This window comes from Ceratocystis lukuohia (genome assembly GCF_044167205.1).
Source record: "Ceratocystis lukuohia strain C4212 chromosome Unknown Supercontig5_pilon, whole genome shotgun sequence".
Classification (NCBI taxonomy): Eukaryota; Fungi; Ascomycota; class Sordariomycetes; order Microascales; family Ceratocystidaceae; genus Ceratocystis; species Ceratocystis lukuohia.
Genome location: NW_027263524.1, coordinates 1,141,377 through 1,157,087, shown reverse-complemented (window position 1 = coordinate 1,157,087; position 15,711 = coordinate 1,141,377). Strand labels below are relative to the sequence as shown.

General features: G+C 45.2%; 4 protein-coding genes across 4 annotated transcripts; all 4 read left to right on the top strand.

The window, feature by feature from the left end:
• Positions 1 to 1,178: 1,178 nt before the first annotated feature.
• HOO65_050280 (uncharacterized protein) lies at positions 1,179 to 2,300 on the top strand (the record flags this gene model as incomplete). Its single annotated transcript, XM_071000835.1, has 1 exon — positions 1,179 to 2,300. One exon carries the CDS (start codon positions 1,179 to 1,181, stop codon positions 2,298 to 2,300), a length of 1,122 nt encoding a protein of 373 aa, XP_070858339.1.
• A 3,981-nt stretch (positions 2,301 to 6,281) lies between these two features.
• HOO65_050279 (uncharacterized protein) lies at positions 6,282 to 6,893 on the top strand (the record flags this gene model as incomplete). The annotated part of the gene is made up of 2 exons (XM_071003537.1): positions 6,282 to 6,493; positions 6,542 to 6,893. The coding sequence occupies 2 exons, from the start codon at positions 6,282 to 6,284 to the stop codon at positions 6,891 to 6,893; spliced, it is 564 nt and encodes a 187-aa protein (XP_070858338.1).
• A 1,641-nt stretch (positions 6,894 to 8,534) lies between these two features.
• HOO65_050278 (Retrovirus-related Pol polyprotein from transposon TNT 1-94) lies at positions 8,535 to 9,107 on the top strand (the record flags this gene model as incomplete). Its single annotated transcript, XM_071000834.1, has 1 exon — positions 8,535 to 9,107. One exon carries the CDS (start codon positions 8,535 to 8,537, stop codon positions 9,105 to 9,107), a length of 573 nt encoding a protein of 190 aa, XP_070858337.1.
• A 1,626-nt stretch (positions 9,108 to 10,733) lies between these two features.
• HOO65_050277 (Retrovirus-related Pol polyprotein from transposon TNT 1-94) lies at positions 10,734 to 14,717 on the top strand (the record flags this gene model as incomplete). The annotated part of the gene is made up of 2 exons (XM_071003104.1): positions 10,734 to 11,421; positions 11,656 to 14,717. 2 exons carry the CDS (start codon positions 10,734 to 10,736, stop codon positions 14,715 to 14,717), a joined length of 3,750 nt encoding a protein of 1,249 aa, XP_070858336.1.
• Positions 14,718 to 15,711: the final 994 nt, after the last annotated feature.

Here is a 15,711-nt window from a genome sequence, read left to right as displayed (position 1 = left end):
TTATCCTCCCCCTTCTTTCTTTTCTTTTTTTGTCTTTACTCTTACATCTACACTGAGTGCATCTGTGAGGTTTGCCTTTCTCCCCTCTGCTATAGGTGCCTTAGGTTCCAGTGTAGCACACTAGCAATGTACTTTGTTGCTTTTGCGCTTTTCAGTAGCTTGTCTGTAAACCTCTAGCCCTACAGGCTTGGTAAAGTCCTGCATGTCCACATATGTCCTCACTCTTTTAGCTACTCGCAGTGGATGCATTTGCATAGGCATTGGTGATTGAAATAGTCATAGTACTAGTCAAAGTCTCCATGTCCCATCCTAGCTGCTAGGATGTGTCCCAGTTCTATTCTGTCCATTCCTTTGTAGCCTGGTGTTCAAAACAGGGGACTGCATGGAATGTCCTACAGTAGGTGATATCCCTTTTGCCTTTTCCACTATTTTTCATACTCCTCATGTAGTTGGTTTTGCCTCCACCTCCTTGCCCCTGCCAGGCTGGCACAGGGTTTGTGGTTGTGTCTGAGGCATCTGAGCTTGGCTTATACATTGGCTTGTTCATTTCCCTCTAGGCCTACATGTCCTAGGACCTAGAGCACTTGGACATGTCTCCTGTCCTTCCTGTTCTTCCATGTGTTTAGGGTCTGTTTTGTCTTGTCTATGATGTCCTAGGAGGTACTGTTTTGCATTTGTGGGTTGCACAGTTGGTTGACTACTCCTTGGTTGTCCAGACATATCCAGATTTCCTCAGTGTCTGTGTGTGCAACAGCCTGCTTGGCTGCTTCACATGCCCTGTACACTTCTATGTCTGCAACCTCCACCCATTTGCCTAGAGCACTGTGTCCTGTTTCCAGGGTAGCTCTGTCTATAGTGGTGACCCATCCTGCTCCTGTGTTTCCCTTTACATCTTTCAAGCCATTAGAGTATGTAGAATAAGAGAGTAGGGCAGTGCTAGAGGGGAAAAAGGACTAGGATATAAAAAGAAGGGCCTGTGACTATAGGGGAAGCATTACAATTAATTAATCAGATAGATATTGATGCACAGGTAGCAACTAAATCCTCAAGATGTAGTCGTAGAAGGTCACAAGGAGCAAAGGTTCCAGTACTTCAGGAAAAGGAGATAACCCTAGGCAACCCTACAAATATACACTCTACAACGACAAAGACTACCAACACAATAAAACGAAGACATTATGGAGTGGGAGGTTGCACCAGGGAATGCACTGCCAGATCTCACACAAGAGAACAAGACAGACGATGACCACCCAGACGCGTCCATTGAAACCGAGGTGGATATGACTAACGCAAATGACACCGTGGTCCCAGTCGAGGAGCTGGTGACCTCACCTGTGCAAAAGGTCGCGGAAGAGACGCGGGACAAAGCCAACAAGCCGCACGAGGGCTGGGCCATGGAGAAAGAGACGCCTGACGAGGCCACCAAGCCCCGCAAGGGTCGGGCCATGGAAAAAGAACGCAACATCGCGTTAGCACGCAGAGGCATCGCTGCGGAAATGAGACAGTTCGAGCTGAGGGCGAAGGCCACACTCTGGCTGGAAGAAACCATTCCCAAAGTATGCAACCAGGCCATCGCAATGGCCAAAGGAGACGCCACTGTGAAGACACTAGCTGGCCACGTCTCTGCAGAGTTCAGAGCGATGCTCAAACTCCTCCAGGGAGGCCAGACCACAGGCAACCCCAATGTGAACATCCCAAAACACATGGATGCAGTGAAAGACACCAAGGCCCCAAACCTGAAGAAAGGAAACAAGGTGGACAATGGGCCCCAATCTTACACAGTGATCGCGTCCCAGGGAGACAAAGGGACAAACAAGACAGTGGTATTGAAAAGCAAGACCACCACTAAAAAAACGACCAAGGAAAAGGAAAAGATGGTCAGGGTCTTCATCCGAGGACTGACGGCTGCTAATGAAGGCATCGCTGGGGAAGAAGTGGTGAAAGCCATGGGTAGCAAGCCATCTGAGATAATGATGAAGAAAGTGAACTCAGGCTGGGCTCTCCACCTACCCAAAACCACAGCCACAGCCATGAAACTCAAACAGATCAGGGAGGCCTGTGGAGTGAAAGCGTGTGAATTGGAGAAGAAATGGACACACACCTGCATCACCAACCTGACAGACTTTTACATTTTGAGTGACAACAGCCCTGTGACCCAGAAAAAGGAAGAGTGGTTTGTGAAGCAAATCGAGAAACAGACTGGCGGCCATGTCAAGTCCATAAAGTGGCAGGTAGAAACGGAGAAGTTCAAGGACGCCACACTCCGGATCGCCCTCGAGCATAACACTTTCATGATCTAAAGGAACAAGTGCAGCTCCTCTAAATCCCCCTTAATATTTCTTTCTGTCATAGTGGCTTGGTGGGCAGTATAAAATGCTGTAAAGAAGTCAGTCTTGGAAACATAGGTTATTGAACACCTGGTCAGATGCTTGATTTCTTGACCATATGCCTTCTTGAGAGGTCCAAAGCAGCCAATGCCAAGAGGCTAGAGTATATGAGATGAATGAGATGGCAGACAAAGTGTGATAATGTTGTTTTCCTTACAGTATTTCTCAAAGTCAACTGAGTGGTAGCTTTCATGACTATTGAAGATCAGAAGGCAATAGCAACCACTATATCATGCCTTTGTATACTGATCAAAGTGCTTAAGCCACTAAAGGCCTGTCTCATTATCAGTCCAGCCATTATAGGTTGTCATGATAGCCAAATCCCCTGGAAGGTTGCTTTCTTAGTACCAGCTGGCAAGGTGATATCAGCCTGCAACTACAATAAACAGTACAATCACCTAGACTTTAGCATTGATTGCCTGAATAGCAGTAACCCATTCCTGGTTTCCAGGGTGTACTGATTTAGCCTTTCCATGTCTTTCTACACCTATGACAACTATTCCACTCACAATGAGGCCTATCATAAACCTAGTCTCATCAAAGTTATAAATAATGACAAGTGTAATGCTGTACTTAGTGATTGTGTCCTCTATGAGCCTGAACCAATTGTGAATAATTGTAGGATCTTCACATTTGGCTCTTTGATAGTTCTATCTATGATCAAATTGTGTCTTGAGGTCTGGTTGTCACTTGATGAAGTTAGAAGCCTAGTACTTACCAACAGGTGAAACATGACAGTCAGTAAGGAGTTTATTAGCCATTTCTTCAATACCACAAAGTCATAGAGGAAATCCTCATGAATCCAGGTCAATAATAAACTGTAAATAGTCTCCTCTTCTAGATCAGAGAGTTTTCATGATTTAGGGATCCAGTCATACTCAGATTGAATACCATGGTGCTAGTGACAACACTTATAATAGCTCACTTCATATGTCTTTGCAGCCTGTTGGAGACTTAATTTTCAGTCATTCTGAAGGGCTTGAAGAGCAAGAATTATATTACCCTCATTATTTGGTTGGGGCATATTTAATAGTTGAGAATTGATTGTTCAAATGGAAGAAAGTGATGTTATTTGATTTTTGGTGCGCATACTTGTTTGGTGCACATGCTTATTGTGTACATTAGTGGTTAATTTTACTTGATCAGATAGATTAACATCAATGATAAGTGAATGCACCAACTATGCAAACACACCAAAAATATCAACCCTTGAGACAAAACAGAGCATAAAAACACAACAAAACATCTAACGTCAATGATAAGCGAATGCACCAAAAATCTTCCAATCTCTCATTTTCACATCTAATCAACTATTTGTAAATTCAAATATGCGTTATCATTCAAACTATCGAACTATCTAGATTCTAAGCAGAAGAGGGGTAGAGAAGTACATACCCCTGACAACAACCAGAAGGATCATCGTGCATGGTCTGTCAGCTGACCAGTCATGTGACACACCCTGGTCTCGAGGACTCACAGAATGTCTGCCTCTTACACTATTTGTTCACCAAAAAACATAGTGCAACCAAAAAATAAGGCTAATATTGTTCTCACTCTTCAGGCAGTTCAAACTAACCTGAAATTAGGTCTCCAACCTGCCGCTAGATTATACCAGGTGGATTATCATACCCTTTGTCGCCGACAGAATGGGATTCAATGTCGACGCAATAACATCCCCAACTCATGCAGACTATCCGATCTAGAAGAGCAGGTCATTGTCAAGTTCATTCTTGACTTGGATTCACGAGGGTACCCCCTGCAACTACGTGGTGTTGAAGAAATGGCCGACTGACTGCTCACCGACCGCGACGCGTCACGCGTCAGCAAGCGCTGGGCTTCCAACTTTGTCAAGTGACAGCCAGACCTCAAGGCGTGTTTTAATCGTAGATATGACTACAAGAGGGCCAAATGCGAAGATCCAGCTATTTTTCACAGTTGGTTCACGCTTGTGGAGAACACAATTGCAAAATACAGTATCAGCCTCACTGATGTCTACAACTTTGATGAGACTGGCTTTATGATGGGTGTCATTGCAAGTGGAATTGTCATCACAGGTGCAGAAAGGCGTGGAAAGGCTAAATCATTGCAGCCTGCAAAACCGGGAATGGGTCACAGTTATTCAGGCGATTAATGCTGAAGGCTGGGCAGTCGCACCATTCATCGTGGTTTCGTGCCAATATCACCTCTCCAGCTGGTACTGAGAAAGTAACCTGCCAGGGGATTGGGCTATTGCCACGACTCAAAATGGGTGGACCGACAATGATACAGGTCTTAAGTGGCTCAAGCACTTCAATCACCATACAATAGCCTGATCAAACAGTCGCTATCGGCTTCTTATCGTCGATGGGCATCAAAGCCACCACTCAGCCGATTTTGAGAAATATTGTGAAGAGAACCACATCATCACACTTTGTATGCCAGCTCATTCCCTTCATCTACTTCAGCCTCTTGATGTCAGGTGCTTTGGGCCACTGAAGAAGGCTTATGGTCGAGAAATTGAGCATCTGATCAGGTGCTCGATAACCCACGTTTCCAAGGCTGATTTCTTTCAGGCTTTTTATGCTGCCCACCAAGCAGCTATGACGGAAAGCAATATCAAGGGGGGTTTTAGAGGCGCTGGAATCATTCATTTAGATCCAGAAAGTGTGATATCTAAGCTTGATGTGCAGGTACGGACTCCAACACCGATCGAGGAGGAGGCTGGCCCTCCTGACCCTTGGGTTTCTAAGACAACAAAGACAGTGCTAGAAGCCAATTCTCAATCTGAATATCTTGAAAAGCGAATTAGAAGGCATCAAAGCACCTCCCCAACACTAATTATCCAGGCACTTGAGTCATTTTCAAAAGGAATGAACACAACAATGTGCCAGAACTGTAAGGCTTCACGAGATACAAGAAGATTCAATTGTATAACAGCTCTGTATTTAAGAAGAACTCGATAAGTTCTAAGAGAAACTAAAGGGAGCTATGCTAACGACGGTGGTCAAGTGGTTTATATGTACGTTGGGAGAGATGCACTTTGGTAGGGGGACTAGAGGGAGACGCTAGGAAGACACTAGGAGGACACTAGGTAGACGCTAGGGAGATGCTAGGAGGACACTAGGTAGACGCTAGGGAGAAAAGGGAGCTTTTGGTGCATCGTATGGTTTCCTGGGTGAGGGCAAGGCCTGAACCATACATGATCCGTAGATCATTACAAGAACACCTTGTTGAAGTCTGAGGTCTAGATCCTTCAACAGGCAAATGAGACCCTTAGCAGGCGTCATAGAACAAAAAGAACTATACTACAGAATAGAGGGGAGATGAATCTAGATGAGGGAAGGAGTGAGACTGATCAGATAGACATTGATGCACAGGTGATGGCAGAATTATCCTGAAGTGGTGGTCTGGGGGGGTCAGGAGTAGCAAGGGTAAGGCTGTGTAGAACTTGTGGAAAGGCTAGTCATAATTCAAGAACTTGTTAGAAGGCTGCTACAGTGTCTACAGAAGAGCATAACACTTAGTTTCAATCGATTAGATGCTTTGTTGCGTTTTTATGCTCTGTTTTGTCTCAAGGGTCAATATTTTTGGTGCATTCGCTTATCATTCTCATTAACAAGGGTAATGTTGAAAGTAGAGCTCACCAGCAAGTACTGGAAAGTTCCTACAAGTCCCAGAAGAGTGGAGACTGTGGCGTCAGGTAGGGCCAGGTATAGGGACCCACCTGGGGTACTGATATAAAAGGGGGTGGAATCTCCCAAGAGCAGTGAGTACTTTGGGGGAGAAGATAATACATAGAAAATCCCAATTAAGAAATATTTTATTCAACAGGTTATGAGCCCAGTGCACTAACCCAAGTGCACATTGCTATTTTATTTACCTAACTACATCTCTAGTGTCATGGCTTCTATCACAATGAGTGGTGTGGCACATATGAGAGTTACACTTGACAGAGCCAACTGGCTTGAATGGAAGGTGGAGTTGCTGAAGCTCCTCAACATGGGAGGACTTATCCATGTAGTCCTAAACTCAGATGCAGAGGAACTACTGTCCTCTGACAAGACATTGAAAACAGCCCACATCATGGTCACAGGGCTGAATGGAAGCTGGGCCCAACAGGCCAATTGGTGTCAGGAGCCAGCTGTAGCTTTCAAAATGCTGTGAGAAGAATCAAGTCAGTTCTTGGGTGCTAAGAAAAAGGAGGCAGTCAAGGCCATCCTCAGTCCTACTTACAATGGCAATGTGTGTGAATTGTGGGATCAACTACACAGACATCATGACCTCCTCCTGGAATTCGAGAAGGTAGAAGCACAGTCTGTCAAAGAAGACCAGATCTTGCTCCAGTGCATAGCACAGGCCCTTCCCCAGTACCTCAAAGACCACGTTGAGTTTGGACTTTTGCAGAAAGACACCACCTCTAAGATACTAGGGGACATGATTGATGCTGAGATGGACCATCAGGTGGCACAGCCACTACCTCAGGCACACTGTGCAGCCATGAGCACATCTCAGGCAGCACCAAGGTAGAAGAAGAAGACAGGAAGCTGCTTTGCCCACCTTCAACCAGGCCACAAGCAAGCAGACTGCCCACTCTTTGCCCAGTTCATGCAGTTCCAGCAGAGTGAGTTGCCTCAAACCTCCATGATTGTTGACAGTGGTGTGACCTATCACATGAGCAAGTCACTGACACACTTTCAGAAACAGACCTACAAAGTAGGGGGAGGGGCAATTCAAACTGTAACTGAAGGAACTGAATAGATAGGCCAAGGTGAAGTAGATGTATCAGATAGTACCAACAAGAAGCTGGTGGTCCCCAATGTTTTACATGTCCCAGAACTTAATGATGACCTGCTCTCAGTGTCAAAACTATGTGACCAAGGACTCACTGGGAATGTCAATGTAGAGAAGTTCACTTTCCAAGATAGCTCAGGGAAGACAGTCCTCAAAGCTGAGAGAGATGACAATCTATACAGAATCCAACCCCTGAATACAACTCAGGAAAGACCAATTAGGAATGCAAAGGCATACTTAGTAGTGACTACAACAGAACAAAGTCAAGAAGACAGTGATGAGGCACCTGAGATAGACACAGATGAAGAGACAGTAGTCCCACATGACCACAGTTTCTCTCATGGAAAGTTCACACATCTAGTAGAGGGATCCATCAAAGATATCTACAAACAGGCCAGTGCTCACCCTCCTATGACAATGGCAAAATGTCACACATGCTCACAAACTAAAATGATGAAATGAATGCTGAAGACAAGTCAATATACACCCTCCTATGCCCTAGAACTTGTCCATGTAGACATTGCAGGAAAGTTTGGCTCACTAGTCCTTGACAAGTCACTCTATTCTCTAGTTATCATTGACACATACTCAAGCATGTGCTAGGTGTGTAGACTGTGAACTCATAATGAGGCACCACAGGTGCTGTGTGATTAGTAGGCAGAAGCTGAGAATAGATGCAGGCAAAGACTAGGAGCCATAAGAACAGACAACACACCTGAGCTAGTCCAACTGTCTTCCTAGTGGCAGAAAACTGATGGTGTAATACAACAACTCATAGTTCCATATATCTCTTGGCAAAATGGCAAGGCAAAACACTTCCATCACAGTCTAGACGAAGGCATATGAGCACTTCTGAAGGGATTCAAGCTCCCAACATGCTTCTGGCTGCTAGCAATGGAGACAACATGCTATGTGCTCAATATGAAGACCTGCAGTTCAAACACAGGTGAGAGCAGACTGGAGACCTTCTATGGAATGAAACCAACCATTGATCACATGCACCTATAGGGATGTGAAGCCTTCATGTACTTGGACTCCTAGTCACTGCCAGATCAAACATGAAAAGACAAAATGATGGATGCAGCAAGATGGGCTGTGTTTGTAGGCTACTACCAAGACACCACCAAGATATGGTGTTTCTAGGCTCTGGACATCAAAAGAATCACCACAGCCTCAATTGTAGATTGGTATGATGAGACACCAGCAGGGGTGGCAGGAATTAACCTCAACATTCTGTCAGATATCCCTATCCTAATCAACACACCCCCAGCCAGGAGACTGGTTAGACACCCAAGGGGAGCTGGGGGAGCTGTGGAAATGGTACAGGATGAACAAACTGAAGAAGCACAATCCTAAGCATCTACCAAAGACACCACAATGCTGGAGCCTGAGGATGACTTGATAGTTCACCCACTGAGTGATGAGGATCATGACACTGAGATGCAACCTGCCCTGACTAAGGTAGCACAGGAGCAGACAATGGAGGACACACTAACTGGAAAGGGTGTAGATACTGAATTGAGACTCATTCCTATCATGACTGCACAGACACCAGAGATCTTACCAATTGATGCTGAAGAAGAGGTTGAAAGCACTATCATGTCTGAAGAAACAGCTCAGAGATTGGAAGAGTTGTCTAGCCAGAAAGCTGGCAAACACTATATGCACAAAGAACTGATTAAGTCAACCAAGGTAGTCAAAAAGGCCTGTGTGATGCTAGCTGGTCTTGATCAATCTAGGCCAAAGGAGCATGTCCCTGTCCTGAGAACCTACTGGGATGCTGTCAATGACCCAGATTGGGGGGAGATGTGGGTAGAATCAATTGAGGCAGAACTCACAGCACTTATTGCCAACAACACTTGGGAGATTGTGGCTCACAAGGAAGGAATGAATCTCCTAATGACAAAATGGGTATTTCAACTGAAGCACCATATTGATGGCTCACTGTGAAAACTCAAGAGTCAGCTCATAGTCAGGGGATTCACCTAGAGGCTTAGTGTGGACTTCACAGACACTTACACAGCAACTGCCAGTTCCACATCCCTCAGGCTGTTCATGGCTATGGTGGGGAATCTGGACCTGGAATGTGACTAGATCAATGTGAACAATGTGTTCACAGAGTCAAAGTTGAAGGAGGACATATATCTTAGAGTCCCTGAAGGTCTGACCAAGGTCCTATAGGGATGTGTCCTCAAACTCAGGAAGAGCCTATATAGACTTAAGCAGGCAGCACATGACTGGTATGAAGTGATATTGAGATACCTGGTCTCACTAGGATTCACATGCCTAGGCAGTAATCCATGCCTTTTTAGACACTATGAACAAGGCATCTACATTCTCTTGTATGTAGATGACATGCCCTGTGCTGCCAAGGACTGCTCACACATAGAATGGTTCAAGACTAAGATGAAGGAGTGTTTTGGCATCAAGGACCTAGGTCTAGTGGAAGTAATACTTGGTGTCAAAGTTACTTGTGACAGGGCCAATAGAAGATTATAGTTATCATGGGAGCACTATGTGAATGAGATTGTCTAAGACATAGGTTTCACCAGTGAGAGAAACAGGACAATGACAACACCAGTTGCCAGTGAGAACAGGCTCCTGCTTCCACAGTAAACAGAGGAGCCATAAGCTGACATGCACTGGTACCAACACTACATGGGTTGGCATAGCAAACTCAACCTGACATTGCCTACACAGTGAATAAATTGTGCTAACACTTGGTGAACCCAGCTGTCAGACATGAAAAGGCATTGCACCACCTCATCTAATACCTATACAGCACTAAGTAATACTCAATCTAGCCTATATGTTTAAGATCTTTAGAGGTTGCTTGAGCTGGAAAAGCCAGCTACAGAAATCGATAAGCACTTCAACCACTGAGGCCAAATATATAGCACTATCCTAATGCACCAAAGAATCTCAGCATCTGACTAGGTTGATTCAAGATATATGGGATAGAGTCAGATTATAAAGCCAATGGAAAGGAGAGCTCACCACAACATCCTCTGAAGTCATGGCTGACCTACAATATGACAATGAAGGAGCAGTTGCACTGGCACAAGCCAAGGGTGGCCTGGGGTGAGTCAAGCAGATTGATGTGCACTACTACAGCCTGTGAGATCTCACCAAATGAAACAAGATAAATGTACAGCATGTGGGGACTGCATACATGGTGGCAGATGGACTGATGAAACCACTAGCCAAGATTAAGCACATGGGGTTTGTGAGGATGCTAGGGATGGAGTCTCAAGATGAGCTCTGGGGGTGTTGAGAAAACGTCCACGAGTGCTCCGGAGAATGTTCGGGTAAATAGATAAGACTGGGTTCTTATCTGTGGGAAGGAGACGAAGATAAATGGAGAGAGGGGTGAACGAATTTTCACCTAACTTAATATATATACTTTAAGGACCAATTTTTACAGGTTATGAGCCTATATCGAATTACCTTCGGAGAACAATGATTGTTCTTAGAAAGCAAATCAAGGTTGCTTATTATATTATATTTTGTTATCTTTACATCATTTCCACTACACTTCAGATCCAGCGGAACGAACCGAGCGGAAAATTCACGACAATGGCGATCAAGCTCGACAACAACAATTGGAAGGAGTGGGAAGCAAGTTTTGTGCTTCAACTGCAGAATGAGGAACTGCATTACTTGCTGGATGAGAATCCAATGGAAGGTGTGGAGAGAAGCAACGGGGGTTCTGGTAGGAACCAAAAGAAAGACGAGGAGCTGGCTATGCGCATACTTCGCCTTAGCCTGAGTGAATCGTTTCAAGTGATAGGCAGTCAGGGTACAGTCCGAGAGGCCTATAAAGTGTTGGAGACGATTTGTGCTCCGGATACCGTTGATGCGGAGTTCGAGGATATGGGAAAATACCTACGGACAACATTGAGAAAGGATCTGAACATGATTCAGAATTGGTATTACTACAAGACGAAGTTTGCACTATACAACACCAAGCAGGAGGTCAACGACAAAGCGACGCTCAAATTTTTCCTGATAGGACTCCCGAAAGAGTATAGGGATGTGGCGAAGCAGTGCTATCGCGATGGACTGACAGCCGAGAAAGCCTTAAAACTGTTGCAGCCAATATCGGACTTGAAGAAGACCGAAGAGAAAATGAACACACGCGGCAAGTCCGGATTGAAGTGTTTCAACTGCAATAAGGGAGGACATAAGGCAGTGGATTGTTGGGCCAAGAAGAAAAACGATTCCCAACAGAAAGCAAATACGGCCGTCAAGGAGAACCAATGTGGTAAGTGCCCTAAACGCCATAACTGGATAATTGATTCCGGGTGCTCGTGTCATATGACGAAAGAGCTAACAGTGTTGAAAAACGCAAAGGAAACACAGGAGACAGTTAGGTTGGCGGATAGGAGTCGCATTGGGGCATCCAAGATTGGTTCAGTAGACGTTCGAGTTGGGAATAAAAGGCTCAATTTATCCAAAGTTTTATATGTGCCAGAATTGTCCGAAAATTTGATATCAGTTATGGCCTTGATGAAAGAAGGAAAATCAGTCCTGTTCAAGGACATGGAAGTTACTATTGACGATGGAAAAGAGAAAATCGTTATTCCATTGAGAAGGGATGACACGGTCACGAGTACGTGTTTGCTTGCATACGACGATTTGCATCGAAGATTTGGTCATGTTGATGACAAGAGGCTGAGGGTGATCAATCCAGACAAAACACCCCCGAGGCCAGAGGATTTTGCGTGTGAGGACTGCTCAAAAGGCAAAATGACAAGGAGTCATGGGAGTCCGACAATGTCAATGGCTGCAGAGGAACCTCTTGACAGCATATCAGTGGATGTATCTGGACCGCATGAGCCTGGGAGAAAGGGTCACCGATGGTATGCGATAATCGTTGACAGCTTCTCCAGGTACAAATGGGTGCTACCGCTGAAGAAGAAGAGTGAAGTCCAAAGAGCTCTGGATGAATGGCGAAAAGGGATTGAACTCAAGATGGGTAAAACTATTAAGAGGACAAGAAGCGATAATGCGCCGGAACTGAAGCAAATCTTCGAGGTATGGAGAAAGGCTAATGGGACGGAACCAACCTATACGCTTACAGACTCGTCAAGTCAGAATGGAATCGCAGAAAGAGCGATTAGGACAGTGAACGATGGTGTCAGAACGATGCTATCCGAAACAAGTTTGGGTGGCAGATTTTGGGTGGAAGCCGCAAAAGCGACAGTGTACATTGCAAACAGGACATTGAGTACGCAAGGTGTCCCACATACGCTCTTCTTTGGAATTGAGCCAAGAACCGACCATATTAGGAGATGGGGATGTCGAGTAATTAGACACTTGGCAACGTCTAAACATGGTTCTAGGGGGAGTGAATCTCTACTACTAGGATATGATGAAAACGTTGATGGCCGGTACGTTTTGTGGGATATTGATGCTAAGAAGGTCCGGGTTACCGAATCAGTGCACTTCTATGAAAAGATGAAACCTAAGAGCCCAAAAGAAGAGAAAGAGGTGGAGAGACCGGAGAGTAGTAGTACTCCCGAAGAACCTCGAATTTTTAATCCAAGGGATTCACGACAGGAAGAACTCACGGAGAGAGATCAGACACATGACGAGATAAAGATGCCTCAAGGTCAAGTCGAAGATCAGGGTAGAGAAGAGCAATCGGTGAAGCCCTTTTCGGAAACAAAGGCTATAACAGGCACGGACACAACACAACTGGATGCAGTCAATGCAAGGTTGAATCTCCTAATCGAGTCGCTGAATCTGAAAATACCGAAGAGAAGACTGAGTGAAGACGTTGAGGTGAAGGATGATCAACCGCCAAGTCAGAGGATCAGAATACACGAAGAGGATGGAACGCAACAGAGGGCCATGATAGCGCTGTCTGAACCTTCCATGACACTGGACGATGCGATTCGACATCCGACCGAGAGTGAGGGATGGAAAGGAGCAATCCAGAAGGAGTTGAAGGCGTTGACGGACTTCAGAACCTGGCATTTCGTCCCTAAACCAGAGGGGTGTATCCCGATCGACACGCGATTTGTGTTTACAAAGAAGTATGACCTTGATGGGAAACTTGAGAAATACAAAGCTAGACTGGTGGTGAGAGGCTTTCGACAAGAATACGGAGTGAATTTCTTTGAGAGTTTTGCACCGACTCCTAGCAGCGCTACATTGAGATTGTTTTTGGCGACCGTATGCCAGTACAACATGGAATGCCATCAAGTGGATGCGTGCAATGCGTTTGCGCAATCCAAGATAAAAGAGGAAGTCTTCATTGAGCTTCCAGCGAATGTTGAATGTCCCAAGGGAATGGTGGCAAAACTGGATCGCTGTCTATATGGGTTGAAACAAGCAGCATACCAGTGGAATGAGGACTGCACAGGGTACCTTAAATCTTTGGGATTTGAGAACATAGTCACAGAGCCGTGTTTGTTGTATCATGCAGGACGAAAGATGCTGGTTTTGCTTTATGTGGACGACATAACCATAGCAGCGATGGACGACAAATCGATAAAATGGTTCAAGCAGTTATTTTCGAAGAGATTCGTCATCAAGGATTTGGGTGAGACAACTCAGATCATCGGGATACAAGTATCACGAGACAGGCCACAGAGAAGACTCTGGATAAATCAGAGGCAATACATCCGGAGGATGGTGGAGGAAGCGAGGTTCGATGAACACCGGAGGTCACCCATCCGTACGCCAGTGGGAGATTGGGGGGACGTCGAGCCAGCACATGAGGACGAGAAGGTCTTGGACTCGAAGAGTTACCAGTCAATCCTGGGAAAGATAATGTACCCAGCCATGATGACGAGACCGGACATAGCATTTGCAGTGTCAAGCCTTGCACAGGCATCTGCGAGACCAACACCCAGACACCTTGGTGGAGTAAAGAGGGTGTTACGCTATTTGCGTGATACTGCCGAATTCTCTATTTGCTTCGAAGCACGCCGAGGGGGGATGGATATCGTTGGATACAGCGATGCCGACTATGCGAACGCAAATGATCGGAAGTCTGTCAGCGGATTAATTTTCGTTGGGCTTGGGGGAGCGATAAGCTGGAGTTCAAAGAAACAAGCAGCGATCGCAACATCAACTACGGAGGCCGAATATATCGGACTAACTCCATGCGCCAAGGAAGGAATCCATCTTCGACGGATACTCAATAAGATTCTGGAAATTTTCGAAACTGGAACTGGGAAAAGTCAGACATTGTGTTTGAAAGACGAGACCCTAGTTCTAGGAGATAACCAAGCGGCAATTAAAATTGCAAAATCCCTGGGTGTGAAGAAGGCGACTAAGCACATCGACATACAGCACCATGCCATCAAGCAATGGATTAAGGAAGGTCGGATTAAGATCGGATATATTCCAACAGCGAAAATGGCGGCAGACGGGTTGACAAAACCGCTTGGTCCTCAGAAAATGCCAGAATTCAGATTGATGATCGGAGTACGAGATCCACAAGCACAATGGCCAGATGTACCCACTTCTCCGGAGCTCCGGGAAAGTGGGGGGGATGTTGAGAAAACGTCCACGAGTGCTCCGGAGAATGTTCGGGTAAATAGATAAGACTGGGTTCTTATCTGTGGGAAGGAGACGAAGATAAATGGAGAGAGGGGTGAACGAATTTTCACCTAACTTAATATATATACTTTAAGGACCAATTTTTACAGGGGGAGTGTTGAAAGTGGAACTGTTGCGTGGCGCGGTATATATGTTAAGTGGCGTCCCATACGTGCCCCACTTATCCGAACCTATTGTGGCTGATCACGTGACATGATTGACACCACAATACAAAAGGAATCGTGCCAGGACGTAGCATAGACTTGAACCCTTTAATAAACCAACTGATTCAACATTTAAGATCTATTCTACAGTCTCCATCTCTATCTGGTGTATCTGTAAGTCTGCTTGCTGGTGCTGCCAAGGGCTCACAGCAAAATCTTGATTATATAATCCAAAAAAACAGGGGAGGGGAGCGAAAATAGAAATGGGGGGGAGCGGATGTAGGCGTCTCCGCTGTGTAGAACTTGTGGAAAGGCTAGTCATAGTTCAAGAACTTGTCAGAAAGCTGCTACAGTGTCTATAGAAGAGTATAACACTTAGTTTCAATCAATTAGATGTTTTGTTGTGTTTTTATGCTCTGTTTTGTCTCAAGGGTTGATATTTGTGGTGCATTCACATAGTTGGTGCATTCGCTTATCATTGACGTTATAGTGCGTGCAACAGCATAGCAAGTGAAACAAAAATGCCTCAATCTATACCTTCTCTATTTGATCAATTGATTCTCAACCACCCAGCATGTTGCAGGCTAATTATGATGATAGAATGCTTCTGACCCTTCAGGCCCTTCATAATAATCTAGAATTGAAACTCTAATGTGTCATAGTGATCTATAGAGTTAACCAAACAACCCTATGGCATCAACAGAAGGGCATCCAAGTCTAGGGCAATATTATCCTGAAATTGTACAATCTATCTGACTAAGAGGAAGAGATCTTTATCCACTCTATTCTTGACCTAGATTTGTGAGGATTGCCCCCTCATCTGTGTTGTGTGGGAG